The sequence below is a fragment of the Dermacentor andersoni genome, chromosome 1 (assembly GCF_023375885.2).
Source record: "Dermacentor andersoni chromosome 1, qqDerAnde1_hic_scaffold, whole genome shotgun sequence".
Classification (NCBI taxonomy): Eukaryota; Metazoa; Arthropoda; class Arachnida; order Ixodida; family Ixodidae; genus Dermacentor; species Dermacentor andersoni.
The window spans coordinates 311,611,293-311,628,573 of record NC_092814.1 but is presented as its reverse complement, the minus strand read 5'-3'; the positions used below and the strand labels follow the sequence as shown (position 1 = coordinate 311,628,573).

Sequence of the window (17,281 nt, the reverse complement as noted above, 5' to 3'; positions counted from 1 at the left end):
CATGGTGTGCACAAGCACTGTTGCGCGCTCACTTCTAATCTACAGGTTTGGCCGACGTGTATGCAGCTTTAAAATGCTGGAAAATTTGCCATGTGCAAAGAATGAAAGGGCCATGTCAAGACTTTTGCAAAAGTGCGGAGCCCGAATTGTCACGACTGCTAAATATTCAGCAGTAATGTATACCTGTGTCGAATCTTCGTGATTAGTGACACAGTTACACCGCCACCAAGAGTAGCAAGAAAAGGTTCAAAATATGAAACACTGACCTGGGACAACGGTCTGTTGCAAACGAGTTTATATGCAGCTGCTGTTGCTGCAAAAATTAGGCTTTGCAAAACACCCATTCAAAAAGAAAGCATCATGCTCTATTAAAATATCCTCCTGCGACATTTTTCTGAGGACTCATTTGCTTGATCTGCATTATTGTTTCTTGCGAAGAATAAATTTATTACGAGGGCACTCACATTAAACATAAGTAGCCATTTCTTGTGCACTATAGCATTCACAAAACTGAATGCATTAGCAGATGATGCTGGCGACACTGCAGCTTGTCTAAGCAAGAACCACCCGAGGCAACTACAATTAGTAGTACTACAACAATTTGCAATGATACACAGCACTCTATTATTCTCGTACACTGGTAGATGGTTCAGTTACTGTGCCTGCATAATCCACACTGCAATATTTAACAAAACATAAGACGCCTGTTGCAGGCCACGCTTTAAAGGGACTGTCTGCCACTCAAAACATGTACTTGGATTGTGGTGGGAATGAGAAGAGTGTTACATTGATGGAAATGAGCATGCTTTCATTCCATTAACATAGAATTATATTTTTAATTTAGCTTTGAAAGTGGTGCAAGAATGACACGTAGCGTCACTTGACAGCGAAACAGTGCAAACCAAGTTGTTCACTGTCGCACGACTTAAAACCCGTGCAGGGAGTTATTTTGCTTAGGTACATTAACACATTGCTTAGAATTGCAGTTTGTACACTTCTGCTCGCATTTCTACTTGCCAACGGAAACTGACCCTGGCATCAGAGAGTATCTTATTTAATTTGCACATGTAGAAAATGGCACTGCCTTTGTGCAGATGAATACCATAGAACGTTGTGCTAACGGGTCCTAAAGTGTGCCCTCTTGACATGATGTGCAACAGTACGAGTAGCGCTGTGGGAGTTGTGCAAAGTCATGGTTATTTTGAGGCTGTCTAAAATTTGCTGCGCTGTTTAAGGCATGCTGACATCGTCACAACACCAGTGTAGGCATTTCTTACCCTAATGTACCTTCTAGGCCATTTCAGAAAAAGCTTGGATTGTTGCAGCAGTGCCAACAGAAAGACACAAAGTGTGCCTGTAGGAAATATGTGAGATTATAGGCGACCAGGGGGGGTAATGACTAATGACTTCCTTAACTGATTACGTGCTGAGACCATTCCTACAGAAACTCCATGCATTTACAGTTCCTCACTTTTACCGGTACAGAATTGCCATCGCATACAGTAATCAGTGTTGCGGGCTTCTGTACACAGTTTTAACAAGAGACTACGTACATAAAAAATGTATGTTAAAGAAATGTCTACTTGCTTTCCAAAGAAACCACTGCAAGTTCTGACACTTTGAATGGTAAGCTTTGTATTGCTTTACAAAATAGAAGATTCTTGAAAAATTTTAGACAGTCCCTTTAGTCATTCATTACCAAACATACACTGTATCATCAAAAGATAGAAATCAACTGTTTTTATTTTATGAAAGCAGGCTTCAAGAACAATGGATTAGTAATTTTCTTGACAACAATCCTGAAGCTAGACCTTAAGGTCCACTGTTCTCATACCAGATCAGTCAACCTTGCCATCTCTCTCTTCAAAAGTTTTACTTTTTCATGTGTAAAACCTTGCAAGGGCAGTTGTTTAGTCCTAAGCAAAAATAGTTCAAGATCACGGTGACGGTGGATCACATAATTTGAATTTACAATCACAGGCAAAATCCTTTCTCCTTCTTTAGAGTGGCATTCAGGACCTGCACAGTAAAAACAAAAAGAACGTTAAAATGACTAATGAAATTTCCACCAATTCATGCAATTGGGAAAGTAATAACTCTTCCAAGTAACGAAACTGCAGTGACCAGCCTCATAGATAGGGGCAGCAAAAGAATAGTGGCCAGGTTAAAACTCTGCTTCCCATTCACCTCAACTTATAGCTTTATATTTAAGCCTTGGATTGCTGTCAATAAAAGCATGATCACATTCAACTTGAAACAACTGTTTGAGTCTTCAACAGTTTCATTTTAACCCATGCACTTTAGTTAAAGCTTGGCCAAACTCGAAGGCCTCCTTAAACTGCACCAACTGGAAAAGTGCAACCTCTACACCGCAGACTGTAAGAGAAAAACTGGTGCACAACTGGCCCACCACCAGTATGTTACAATTGTTTAAGTAATAGTTACAACTGCTAACTATAGCAGACCAATAATAAAAAACAACAAAGCAGCAGTCACTAATGTATACTCAATGATACCCCTGTCACATGAACACCCGCAAACTCCTTTTAGTTCTGTCGCCGCCTATTTCTCGAAGGAGATGCACTTGGTGTCACATGGTCGCCCTTTCGCTAAAGGAGTTTAATGGAGGCTTTTGGTCAAGGGAGATCAGTGAACTCCCTTGGCGGCTGAAAGGAGTACTCTCGTGCCCATACTTGTTGTTCTAAAGCTGATAATTCAATTATTGTGGCACGTGCAAAAAAAAAAAAAAAAAAAAAAAAAAAAAAAAAAAAAAAAAAAAGAGAGCGAGAGAGAGCTTATGAGGTCACCGTGCATGAAATGTTGCGTTTTCGTATAATTTGCAGCAGTTCGTGCAGCAGAACGCAGCGCCTACTCGCCATGCTATGGTGGCTAGGAAAACGCACATAAGCACAGGGTGGCTAGCATCGCCGTCAGCACTGCTATGTTTAGCGAGCGCACTTTGATTCTTAATGAGGTGCATGCCTTTGGCATCAAATATATTGAATAATATTCTTGTGGAGGGAGTGTTAATTATAATAGCTACAAGCATAATTACTTGTACTTGTACAAAAAAAAAAAAACACCACTGAATGTGCCTCTGGTGGCTACTTTTAAAAACTCGTTATTGGCTGTGTGACACGACCACAACTTCCTTATCCTAAAGGAGTTCGTGGGTGCCTATGCGACATGGGTATAAGGGTCTTATGGAAACGGCTTGATTGAATAGCCAATGTGGACAGTTTATTGGAAGCACTGGCCAGCGATGGCATTGGTAGGCATCGGTAGGCGCTGGAGTAGCAGGTGGACACGATTGTATAACAGTGTCATGTAAAGGCATGGCCACACTAGAAGAAAAACGTGCTCGGCACGCTGTGGAAGCTTTCTTGTACCACGCAAGGGATCAGTCATGGAGGCATTTCTTGTGGCATGCCGCACGCCATGAGTAGAGGAGACCAATGAGAGCGGCCCCTTCAGTGACGTGCGCATGGGAAACTGGTGTCATGCAGATCTGCTGGACAGCTCGATTCGCACTCATGCCCGGTGTCAGCCGCACACCTGTTTCGCGTCAGCTCTTGTTCACGCCTATTTTGGGCGACTTGGTTTGGTCTCATTCGTGCCTGTTTTGGTTGGCTTGGTTTGTGATTGTTTTTACAATGACGAGTCTAAACTGAGACATCCTGATGAAAAGTCTTTTGGAGATAGTGCACCAATATCAGATCCTGTATGACAAGACGGATGCTGAATAGAAGGACATGGAGATGACACCCAGTACGTCCTTCTCCTTGTCTTTTGAACACGGCACCGCCACAACAGAAGGGAGCATACCAGAATTATTATGCTCACAATGGCAACGAAATCATCACGTCGCATGACTCACGTTAAGAACGAAGGCCAAAGAATGTAAAAGCAACGCCAATCTGTCAGCAGATGCAGGTGAAACTGAGCGACACCTGGCACTTGCATGCAGAGTAAAAGAGAGGAGGCGAGATTTCCATGCTGTCGCATGACTGCAACTCCGGTGCACTGCCAGTCGGGGTGGCCGCATTGCCACAGCAGCGTTTTCCAACTGATGCAACAGCTGGTGAAACTCAAAGCTTGGGAGCGGCCTGACAGCTCGACAAGTTGTGTACGTAATGCAATGGAGTCGCGTTCAGGCAGTGCGTGGGTGTTAATGGGCAGCCTGTGAGTAGACATGAGGCGAGGAGACACGGTGCATGGTCGAATCATCCCGGTCAGCGCCGAAGGGGATCTGGTAAAGTTGGACATGTGGAAGACGCATAGTTCAAGTAAGAGGACAGTGGACACAGCAAGCCAACAGACAAGAGCTTCGTCTGTGTGGAGGCAGTGAGCCTACTCACAGGTACTATGTATGGGGCACATGTTAGTGGGTGCCATAATAAACGACCACGGTCTATCACAGGGAGCTTTAAAAAACCGGGTCAGGGGCCATACTTTGGATTGACCATGCCTGGGGATGTCATTTTAGGTGGATGCAGTCGAGCTAAACCCGTGGGCAAAATGCCTGTTGCTCCAGCTAGGCGTAAGGCTGGATGCCCCATGTCACGCAGAAAAGAAACTATCCCTGACACTGATCAACTGCAGTAATATTAGAGAAAGGGAAAGCATTCTGCGCTATTCATCTGTCCTGGGTGCAAGTAAACTCAATTTGAGGCATAAAGAATGGGTGGCACCATGTTTTCTGCAGTTTAGGTATTGCGTGCAGATGTTCTTTTCATATAAATTTAGGCTTGGGTCAGATGCAAACACAAATTGTAGTGTACATATTTCAGCGAACATCATAGATAAGGGAAAGAAAGAAAAACAACATTAATATCTTGAAAACAACCACGAAGCTTGGGACTATATCCAGAAGTACTCTTAGCACACATGCACTTTGGCTCCTACTGCTTCACCTGGAAATTAAAGTTGCTGCCAGGTATAGTACTGCTCACCCACCCAACACACCGCCCTTGTGGAGAAAGGGGTCATTTGTTCATGAACCAGGGCTGCCCGTCATGAGTGCGCCGGCGTGTCAGTATCTCACAGCCAGTGTCTGTCACAAGCAGTGTTTGCTCAAACTGGGCTGAGCGCTTGCCATCTGCCGTTACTGCCGTCCAGTTGTCAGGCCACACCTCATCGTGCCATGTCCCTGCATGCACAGATACAAGGATGTGGGCAGGTCAGTGCGAGAAAATGGGCAAAAGATGCATACTGCACTCGGTGTAGGCAAAATGGATTGATTAGAAGAAAAAAATAAGCAAGCAAGCTAATGGCCCAATGTTGACGTGAGAAGCCAATTTTCACATCAAAGCAAAAGGTCCCTAGTTCTGCCATGCTCATATATCAATCTGACTGAAACAGCATGTTAACTGGGACAAGAAGAAACGAGGGAAGCAGATAGACAGAGTTTCTCTCATTTCTTCTTGTCTCAGTTAACATGCTGTTTCAATAAGAATGCTTTACCAACAAGCCTAAATCTTAACTCTGCAGCTTCATATATCAAGCCCTGCATTTTATTTATTCAAAAGTCATGTAGTGAATAAACAGAAGATTGTAAAAGAGAGAGAGAAAGAAAACTTTTTAATATAAAGTACAACCACAAAGGAGTGTTCTTGCAGACGTCAGACCTTTACTGAAATACGGTTGAACCTTGACATAGGGACATAATTAAATCAAAATGCTTATCAACAACATCACCTTGTAACAAATATATGCTCATAGTGAATATCGGATTTAACAATGCTGTTTTCCCATTGAATGCAACTTATAACTAGGCAAGATTTATTTGGGGTTTTACATGCCAAAACTACGATATGATCATGAGGCCCGCCTAAGTGGGGGACTCCAGATTAATTTCGACCACCTGGGGTTACTTAAGTTCACCTGATGCATGGTACACAAGCGTTTTTGCATTTCACCCCTATCGAAATGTGTCCAGGGCAGCCAGGATTTTATTCTGAGTTTTCAGGCTTGGCAGCTCAGTGCCATAGCCATTTGCCTCACTACAGTTGGGTGAGTTGTAACTGTAAAGGGATAGTAAAAGAAAATTTGAAGTCGAGTTAATTTGATAGCTTATCTGCTAGAAGTCAATCATCGTTTTCTGGGCCCCAATATACGGCTTTGTTGCGTACAAAACTGCCACCAAACATTCTGCTGCCGCTCCTCAATTTGAATCCGCCACACCAAAACTGAGGTCATGACAATCTCCTTGTCACCACCTCCGCTGGTATCAACAAATCTACCACTTCTCTCTCAACTTGCGTTGGTGGCATTCTTCGAACTGCTTACCTCTTGCCTCAGCTTCGTCTCCCAGTGCTCTAATGTCACTATACACGTCACACGTGAGAGGTATCATATTCCACGACAGGTGGCACCAATCTGATTTTCCATTTTCATTATTTTCTTTCCTTTAGTGTCCCTTGTAAAGCCAGTCTTTTAGCTTGCAGTAAAGGGCCAGCTAGAGACACCCTATACATGTTTCCGCCAACCAGGTTCAGTACCACCGATCTACCCTCCTCCTCTATGCTCCTCTCTCTCAGTCATCCTCGCAGCCTCCGGTGTAAAGCACAACTTATCATATTTACTCACATAATGAAGCACTTTTCTTCCCGAAAAATATGCGCAAAGTTGGGGTGTGTCCATTACGCGGGGTAAAATTTAGAGCAATTTTTTTTCCCCCGCGGCCAGCTCTAAAAAAGTCAGTTTTGCCCGAAGTGCGAACCACCGATTGTGATAGCAAACGTGTAGGCAACTACAGGAAGTATAGACTGTAGTTTTGTTGGCCGTATAAACTTGCAAACATTCGCTTCAACGTAAAGTGAGCGGTGAGAACACAGCACGCACAAAGGTATGAGCCGCCACCAACTCAGCCCCGAAGCAGATTGCTTTGAAGATAGGGCGCACCACGGTTATGCAATGCGCCATTGCTGCCGGAGTAAAACCCGTAAAACGCAGTGCACCCCACTCTCTCCCCTCACTCCTGGTGCCATGCGCACGATGGAAGACGGCGCGTTTCCTTCCCACTTTACTCCCTTGTACGCGAGAGATTGAGCCTTAATTGTCGGCTTCCCTCGCCCCTACACCACGGCGCACGGCGATAACGACGGCAAAAATGCGCCTGGAACGTTCATATAATTGGACAAGGCGTCGGAGACAATCGTACCCACCGGACGCCATATCAGATGCCAAATTGTACAGTGTGTTTCCTACTTCATGGCAGCAAGTTCAGGGTGCGATCATTATGAGAGAAAAAGAAAAACAAACAAACACACTTCTTCATTGGAAAAGTACGTTCATTATGCAAATAAATACGGTACGTCATTTCAGCATCTGGTTCTGAGCAGAAGCGACGCCACCTGCTGCCTGCTACCACTGCATAGAGGTGCTAGTATGCTACAGCAGCAAAAGCAGAAATTCCAGAAGCAGAGCTGTTGGAGTTTGAAACCCCAGGAGCGGAACTGGTGTGAGTGATGAATCAAGGAACGGCGGCGCATTCAAAAGTTGGTGGTGCTTAGCAAAAGCAGCGGCGGCATTTGTATGGAGGGGTTTTAGGGCCGGCAGCCTCGCATTTATCAAACATTGCTGAAACAGACCATGAGCAATGTAACCTGCAGCCCCTTGTCAAGGTGGCTTGCAGCAATTTCGGCATGTTTCACACATGCTTGTACATGCCAGCCATAAAGGAAGGCAACTGATTCAGCAACACAATACTTCAGCTCCTAGACAAAATGAATTTGCACTCTGGGAAACCTAGAGAAGAGAAAGACTGCACTTAAACTGGAGCTGCACACACCTTCCGATATCATGGGTTCGATAGTGAAGCAGTGGCCAGCTTTCATCACACCAATGGCTTTGTTTTCTGCAAGACAAGGCATACAGTGAGAGAATAAATGCTAAGAATAATCGGCCAGCACATCACATCTGGATAAGATATAATGCCAAAACACTGCCAGATGCTTAAAACAACTCAAAGGGAAGGCCACGCACAGAGCTTGGCAGTTCACTTACTAGCATAGTGTGGGACACTAGGGGCTGTGTGAAATAATCTGGAAAAAGATGCAAAAGAGCATTGCTGTTATACAGAGATAGGAATGTGATGAGTAGGGACTTGGCACATAAAAAAAGCGTGCTCCAGCAGCAAAAAATTGACTCTAAACCATCAACCTTTTATCAGTTCAATAAACTTGCTTTAAAAAATGCGTGCTTTTAATACAGATGGCAAAATAACTTAGTACAGCAGAACCTTGATACGTTTTTCAAGGGACCAAGAAAAAAGAAGAGTAACAGCTTTGGATGGCTGCCAGCAAAATTATTAGACGATTTGGCACTTGTAATTGAGGGTTCATACAGAACATCCAACACAAAATTGAAGTACAATTGAAGGATAGTTCAAGGATGCCAAAGACCAAAATTCAAGTACAATGTACGTAGGAAAAAAGTGAAATCTCAGCGGCAATTTTTTGCAGCTAAGCAGCTGCTGAGTTGGAGACATGTCTAATACTCTTTAGGTAGCTTTTCAAATTTTACTGTCCCTTTGTAACAACGTCCATTGCCTGCATGATGGTTAGTAGTGTTTGGCTTCAGTCACAGAGACTCGCTGCATTAAAGCCAAATGGCTGAAACTATTTTCCACCAGGCATTTCTAGAACCTAAGGCTAAAAAATGAAGCCATGATGGCTGCGGTGTGAACCTACTAGCAAAACAACAAACATAGTGGTACAACTTAATCACCTGATCTGATTCCACGATGACAATAGTAATTTAAACAAAACTGTAATCAGTGCCTGCGGAAACGTCACCTTACATCTTTTAGCGAAACTCTCAAAAGAATATATTGGCTCGTTTCCAAACAGGCAGTGTTTACAGCATAACCCCATTGCGGAGTTTCCTACTATGAATGTTCAAATGTTGCCCCCAACCCCAATTTTCAAGGAATTCAAGGATCACATTTATTTTCAAGGAGTGTTAAGGGCCCTTGAATCTTTCTGCAAATTGAAAGGTTTTCAAGGATTTCAACGAGGTGTACAAACCCTGGTAATGTGACTGGGGATGGCACGTGCGCTCGAGTATAATTAAGAGACAAGTACAATGTTCTGCAACAGTGGCCCTTTTCAACTTTTGATATGCTTCACTGCATAACACAGCTCTTTTGTCGCAAAGCTGACTAAAGAGAAATGGCAATTATGCAACACAAATAAGACACTTGCCAGCCCCAAAATAAATGTAGTCCTGCGCTTGGTGGATACAGTCTAGTGTGCATGGTTCCCAGTAGCCAATGCACACTTCCTCGGGTGCTTTGCCAATTGCTCTGTGCAGCTTCAACCGCTTATTGCAAATTTGGGTTACTTATTGCAATGTGCCTTCTTGCAATGTGCTGGCTGGCTGCACCACTAAATTTACATGACTGCCGCATTCAAAAGCAATGTAAGATGTGGGAATATTACAGAATGGCAACTTACCAAAAGGGAACATAATAAAAACGTGACGTAGCAGCCGGGAAAACACAAGCGCGAGGAACATATCAACAGGGGTTTTACTGTAGAATACTAAAATATTGTATAAAAAAAGATAACACAACCCACAAAAGGAGGGTATTCCCAAGCCTGCATGCTACATGCCAGGTGCATAAAGAACCGCAACAGAATTTTCGTCTAAAATAGACGCATCAAATTTTACCATGTGACCAAAATACTTAATGTTAAATCCACAGAACTAGGCCACAATTTTATAGTGATGCCTTCGTCAATGCTAATCCTTTTCATACTTCATCAGTGGTCGGAGCGACCTCCTCCACTCGCATTATCAATGGGATTAGCTGGCCCAAGGATTATAGTGGCCATAGAATCAAGTGGAAAGCAACGCTACATCGCAGACCTGCAATGTCGAAGCAATTGTGCCACATCAAATGCTCTATGCCATCAAACTTGACTGCTATTCAGAAAACCGAATAGTAGATATTCAATTCGTGAATCTGAATGTTCCAGTATTTGCACATAGCTAAAAAAATTCACAGACGATTACGATACTCCAGAATGCGAAATTTGAGTGCACTGCTATATGTGTTCTCATTTTGCAACATATTGGCTGGTGTGGACAATCTGCCTCTTGCGGCACCTTGCAAACGGAGCAAAGCGTGGCGCAATTGCCTTGCTAATCGGGAGATCGCGAGAGGCAGCGCGTGGGTGACATGTGGGCATGATTCACAACAGCTGCTGCAGACAGACCTCCACTCATGCAGCCCTTTGTTTCCATATATGGTATCAGCGGACGCGCTCGCAGCATGCCTTATCGATGGCATCATCAGCGAACAGACGACATGTGCTACTTGCAGTGTTGTGTGCCTATCAGAAGGAAATGGTGCAGCAGCTGTAATGTTTCTTTGTAGCAGTGTGTGCGACTAAGTTCCCGCATTTTGTAGAAAGCTTTGCTTTCAACATTTCGTGGCTTGGAACTTCCATCCACTAGTCTCGAAGCCATTTCAGGAGGTGAAATCCTCTAAAACGAGTCTACGAAAATAGTGATGAGTGAAACTGCTACGAACTGCTGAAACTGCTAGAGCTAGCATGGACACACGGAGGAAGAAATGCAAAGCACACTGTTTATGGATGATGATACAGTCGAATCTCGATAATTTGAACTCGAAGGGACTCGAAATTTTGTTCGGATTAAAAGAAAAAAGAGGACTTGTTTTTCAAAAGTACTCGTGCACCATAGCACGATGCACGAACGATGCGAGTCAGAAATATTGTGGTGCACAAGCACACAGCCAGCGAGGAACACGAAACTGCCCACGCTGGCCAATGTTCGCTTCCCAATAACGGCAGAAAACTAAACTTCAGGGAGCAGGCTATGCTGACAACAGGCCTGTGCAGAGACCATTGAAGGTGAGGGAGTTGCGAGGGAGTTGAGAAGTAGGGCGAGGGGAGCGCAGTTGCGAGGAGCGGTGGGAGGGAAGCGGATTTGCTTTCCCACCAGCTTGATGGATGGCGCTAATTACCTCTGCCACTTACTGCCACTTAAGCCCCCTTACTGCCACATAAGACTGCGACAGCGGAGTTGCGGAGAGCGGGGTCGCCGAGAGCGGGACTGGGCCTCCACCGCTGCTTCCCTCTGCGTGCTTGCATGCGTTTTCCTTCGTCTGCTGATAGATCGGCGCTGCGTTTATGTTTTTCACTCTGCATTCTTAACGCATCATGTTTTATGAAGATGAAAAAGTCGTTACCACTGATCATAACCATGTAGGTATGCTTCCTTCTGTTGCGGCGTCGCCGCATGCAAAAGATAGGGAGAATGAGGTACTGGGTGTCGCCTTCGCGTCCTTGTATTCAAGGTCTGTCTTGTTGTACAGAATCGGATGTGGCACACTGCCTCTGACAACCTTTCCATCGGGACGTCTCAGTTTAGCCTCGTCATTGTAAAAAAGTCGTAGTTACACTCGAAAGGCCAAGCAAAGATTGCGATTGCAAATTAGTGGACAGCTATACGAAGCAAGGATAGTAGTTTTAACGGCCACATAAACTTGTCAACATAGGCATACTAACTAAATTGACAAGCATGGTGCCATGCGCGCACAAGCAAACATGAACACATCTCACTCAATCACCGTGGAAACAGGCTGTCAAAATGCTGGCGTGAGGAAACGCAGCAGCAGCAGCGAGCGAAGTGACATTCATGCTGTTTATCGCTTCAACGAAAAGTGAGCGCCCGGAACACACTGCACACACAAAGCTACGAGTCACCGCCGCACCTAGACTGCCCCCAACGCAGATCGCTCTCAAGATATGGCCGCGTGACCGCGCGCAGCCGCCACATGCGCAGTCGCGGCCGGAGTGGACCCCCCCAACCTTGCAACGTTGGGTGCCTCGCGTACGACGGAAAACGGCACGCTTCCTCCCAGCGACATCTTTTTCGCATGGGCGAGATTGAGCAGCGATTGTCGGCTCCCCTCGCACGTACAGTGTAGGGCACGTGGCGATGGTGTTATCGCCCTTGGACTTTATACGGAACCTCATGCGTGGCGTTCAAGGGTCGCTCCTAAGCTTTTCCTCTATGGCGGGGTCAGAGCAATGCTGGTCAGGGGCGCCGCCGCGTGATATGGCGTGCTGCTGAGAGCATTGTCGGAGTGCAGTATGTTCGAATTAACCGTCACAAATGCTTGCATAAATTCGCGTCATCATCATCATCAGCGTCAGTTCGAATAAACCGGAAGTTCAAATTAAGTATGTTCAAATTAACAAGTTTTGACTGTAATTCCCTCTTACTTGCAAAGGGGCATGGATGAGCCGCATGTTTGCTTCAACTGAAGCACAAATCATCATAAAGAAACTTAGATTTTTGTACTGCCAAGAATGTAGCCAACAATACATGAAAACTGCTAAAATACCTGCTGCCTGCAAGAAAAGTTTTCCTGCTAGGCATTGAAAAAAAAACAACAACCGCTAAATGGCAACACTGGTAATGGTAGGCTGTTGCAAATGCCATGAATGCAGTTTTTTTTTACATCCAACACTAACACACTGGCAATTTAAGACAAACTGGAAGAAAGATGCGCATTATATTTAACTGCAAACAGCAATACAGTCGCTTACTGATAAATCGAACACTGATAATCCGGACATGCTCGGTAATTCGGACAGCTGCCAGCTCTGCCAACTCTGTCCGTGGCTGTAGCGTACGCCAACTCTGCCGTCTTTATCTCCTCTGGCAACCTCGACGAGACATCAAGTATGGCCTCAGAGAGGCAAGGCATCAAGTATAGCCTCAGGGATTGCATGTTAGACGGTAATCTCTGAAGCCTTGCCTTGGTCGGAGCCCTATACCTCAGATAAGGTCTATTCGATTCAGCCAAGTTTCTCTGCACCTTGTGTACCTATTCACGGTGCTCTGCACCTAGGCCTTCAATTCTCCGAGGTGCAGCGGTGCACCCCGTACTCCTGTGCTTGATTGAATGGGGCGCAAGGCAAGGTGCCGCCGCGGTGCAGCGCACCCTTGAACCTTGCAGCGAGTGGGTGCAGCCCAGCACACCATAACTGGCACCCTCTGCACCCTTTCATTTGTGGTGCAGTGAACCTTGTTCTGAATCGAACAAACCTATATTTAACTGCAAATGCTGATCTTGGAGGCTTTGCCTGAATCATAGGTTGCATCAACATTGCGATCACATCTTCTTCCAGCTATTCCGGCAACCCCGCGCATGGCCTGGACACGTAGAAAATGGTGCTGATGGCCCCGTTTTGCTTTTGTAACATGACGCAAACTTGACGCTTTGCCTCAGAAACTGAAATGAAGGCACTGAACCTAAGGTTCTCAGTAAAGCAAAACAGTTTTCCTCCGCAGCTCAAAGCGCATGATTATTCCGTTGAAAACGCTTGTCACTTCCGTCATCTGCTGTGTACAAGCCGTCGTCTGCTTCATTAGCTAAGATGCCTGTCCCGGGTAACGGAATGAGTCATCGGATGTTGGCGCCAACGAGCTTGTTTTCTACCTTGATACAACATACGTGACCTACCAGTGGTGATGAGCGCACATTCTAGGCCATGTTATCGCTAGCTCGTCAAACGCAAGTGACTCAGCCCGACTCTGCTGGCTGAGAAACGGCCGAATATCACCGATAGCGTTGCGCGCACCAGAGGTGTCCACTTGAGCGACGTAAGCGCCGGCGCTGCCATCTCTTGTTCAGTTCGCTGGTTACTCGCACCGCTGAGAAACTTCAAGGCGCCACCTTACATACATTCCTTTTTATAAATTAAAAAGACGCCTTTGTCATAACTTCTGATTGTGCGAAAAGGCATTAAAGGGAAGCTGAAGAGTTTTCCAGAAAAAATGAGTGAAGAGCTGTACGTAATGGTTTTCAACCCTCCGAATTCGAATATCGCATCTAAATTGAGTGAAAGAAAGTGCAAACAGAGTTTATTTCGACGAAAAGTGCAGCAGCAGACTCGGGGCAGCTCGCGCGTCTCGTTTCCGCCTGTGATTGGTCGGGCGTCTCGTGACGTCAACAATGGTGTTCGTCCGAACCGACCGCTGCCGCCATGCATGAAGCACGGTGCAAAGTGGTTTGACGCTGTGGTTTGGTGAGACGGTAGGGTAGATTTCGAGAGCTTGCGTTTCTCTGAGTTCAGCGTTGCTCCCTACATGTACGTAGCTGGCCTCTCCAAGAAGCAAGAGATGCTGGTAGCAAGCAGTGCTTTCGACGCGAACGAAAGCGAAGTGTTAGCATCTCCTCGTGTTAGAAATGTTCTTTGGCGAGTATTTTTTTTGCAAAGCTAAATTCAGCGATCCAGTGAGTCAGTTTCTGGGCAAACAACTGTACTGTTATGTTCCTGCATGCTTCCTCGTGGAATGTAAGCAGGGATGCAATCGTCGGCATTTGTGCGCTGCCCCAAAGCTGTTGGCAATCTACACAGACGGTTTACATGCGGGAAAAGTTTCCCGGCTCTTGTAGCACGTGTACTGACCTTCATCAGAGCGCCATCCGCATGCTACTCGTAACCGGAGCAGCAAAGGCGGCGAATTCAGTCGGTTACGTGAGACAGCTGGTTTCTCTCTGTGCACGAGAGGGAGCACAGCGTCCTAGCGTACGCCGGCTTTCAAACACATACAAACATTACACTTGCACTACGTTGTGGTAGCTGCAAGTAGGCTGTTTCACAACACATGTGCGAATAGAAAATTAATGGCGGTTAGCGACGAAACCTGCGCCAAGGGTGGGAGATGAACATGTACCTTCCGTTCAGCGTGCTAACACGAAGGAGCTTGCAGTAAATCGTAATCCAGGTTTGGACGAGTTCGTAAGGTCTTCCAAGAACAGTTACTATCCGTCCGCCCGCACCCGTCCCGTCTTTGTGCGTTCGTTGCCCCGACCTTTTCGCGCTGCGTTTATAAATCCTGCTAGCAGCAAGTCGTACTCTCCCTCATTCACGCATTATTGATAAACTCTGGTACTAATCGTCGCCACGGAAGTGGTTAGAGCACAGTACTGTTGTTCTTGAGCGCTTGAAATTCTTTCGATTCACAGCAGCCTCCCACTTAGCTGCAAGCTTCTTGTCTAGCGGGAAGCAATGGAACATCGTTGCGGCTGCTGGTGTGCGTGCAACCGTAGGCTGCACAGAACGCCGGCATGATCGGCCCACCACTTCAATTGATGCGGCGCAAGTCAACTACCACTCTGCATACACACAAACAAAGGAATGCACGGTCGAGCGAAGCAGATTATGACTGCATGCACGCAGAAACAAGTGCCCGCGGAGACTGCGAAGGAACGGAACACCAGTGCTGACGTCACTACGTCGCGGTTTTCGGTCTCCGCTCACATCGTCAGCGTGAGCAGCAGCGCGCGGCGCTCGACAGGGGGCGGAGAAACAGCGCAATTTTAACTGGCGATTACGTCGCTCCTAAGTGAAAAATCCTGCCCAAACTTTTACCTGCATGGTTTATAAAGTTCCCGCATCCGTATATAAGCGTCTTATTGAATTCGACAGTCTCTTCAGCTTCCCTTTAATCTTGATTACAATACAAATGAAGCAGTGAAAAGTGGACAACCAGTATTATTTGATATAAACACATTCTTTTAAAAATGATGGCCCAAAACACACATGCCAACACCACCCGAGAGCGATGCAAATACTATGAGCACGCGTTATGAACAAATGATTTTCATAGCGTCAAACGACGGGAAAAATGTGGCGGTAAGCATTCCTCTCAGCCGCCATTGCATATGGCTGTTCATTTGCATAATTTGAGCAGCTCATCGCAGCACAAGTTATGGCGGAAAATCTCTGCAATGGAGGCCCAGCGCAACGTCGTACAACGTCAAATTGACGTTTATGAAACGGCCCTTCCTGTGACGCTCCCCACGGCATATTCCTTCAGCCAATCATCAAGCTGACATGGCGCCTATCTTGGATCGCCATCACATATTCACGAAATTGCAGATGCATTGCACTGGCTTCTGTACGCTACCGCTCACTTTCTTTTTGAAGCACTAACATTGCAATATAGAGGCCACGGACAAAAATAAAAAAAATGCATTAGTCGATAAAATTTGCAGCTCCATGTCACGTTTCGTCATCTTGATGAAAACGCAAAACTTCCATTTCCCTGCACAAATTCCAGGGCACGTGAGCTCTCGACAGCCAATCAGAGAGCCAATATGGCGGATAATGGCGGCCGTGCAGCCACCATGCATGTCGAGAATTGAACGTCTGCTCTCGCCATTCTGTGCTTGTTTGTTAAGTTTGCGTTCCAGACAGTGCTCTGCTGGCTCCAAGAAGTCTTTCTCGTGAACTTATAGACAGGCCGCATCAAATGGCACCAACGCAGGTGCCCTCGCAGTCCGAATGAGCCTGACTCCGCAACTGAAGAGCCTCAGCTGCCACCTACCACAAGAAGCTTAAATGTGGACATCATTGATGACCTGCTAGGCTGTGGCGTGCAGACTTTTGCCGCGGTTACAATTGAAGACTTTGCAGACGTTGACAGCATGGCGTTGTCGTGTGCCGAACTGAACGATGACGAAATAATTGAGCAAGTTTTCCCACCGCCAAACAGCGATTCTAATTCTGATGATGACGATGTACCGTGTGCTCCGGAGCCTTCACATGCGGATATGGCTCGAGCCTTTGCAGTCCTTGCACGGGCAAACAGCAACAGCACAAAACTGGCAGAAGTACAGGCTTACTTGGTTGCACATAAGCGGAAGTGCGTGCAGCAACAAATCGACCACTTATTTCCTTGCACAGGGATCTTACAACATAAATAAAATTATCTTTTCTTTGGATACATTCGTTCTTTCGGACATTCGATAGTTCAGACTTATTTACGTTCCCCGTGGACTCCAAATTATCGGTCGTCGACTGTAATTCATTGTGAGCTGCTATTTTCACTTTGCAATTTGCTAAAGGCAGGCTAAAGGCAGGCTGAAAGTCTGCATTTTCAGCGGGAGATAACATGTCTTTGATGCGTTCACTCTCCTAAGCTCCTCCAAGACAGATGCTACAGCCGTTGTGGTCACGACTGGGGATAATCAATGGGGTCAGGAGTGTGCATGTTCACCAGTAAGCTTGAATTATGCGGTGAGGGCCAATTTCAGGATCTAAATAATGAAAGATATGATCCATAGAAATAGATGGGTGCCAGCCAGCACCTTTGGCTAGGACTGAATTAACCAGAGTCTAACGGAAATTCGTTATATTGGATACAAGAAACGTATCTTTGTGCCGGAGGTGACTACATTATAACTAGGGTTCAGCGTTTTCAGTTCTCATTTCCATTGTAAGATAAA

The 17,281-nt window shown here is 45.8% G+C and overlaps 1 protein-coding gene across 1 annotated transcript in view; it reads right to left on the bottom strand.

Annotated features, from left to right (window-relative positions):
* Positions 1-1,725: 1,725 nt before the first annotated feature.
* Positions 1,726-17,281, bottom strand: part of LOC126547823 (methionine aminopeptidase 1) — a 44,839-nt gene continuing 29,283 nt past the window's right edge. Inside the window, exons 11-14 of the mRNA XM_050195815.3 lie at positions 8,008-8,045; positions 7,793-7,858; positions 4,957-5,149; positions 1,726-2,019 (exon numbers count right to left, since the gene is read on the bottom strand). Coding sequence (XP_050051772.1) covers positions 4,986-5,149; positions 7,793-7,858; positions 8,008-8,045 — 268 coding nt within the window. The 3' untranslated portion in view covers positions 1,726-2,019; positions 4,957-4,985. The remainder of the gene's footprint in view (positions 2,020-4,956; positions 5,150-7,792; positions 7,859-8,007; positions 8,046-17,281) is intronic.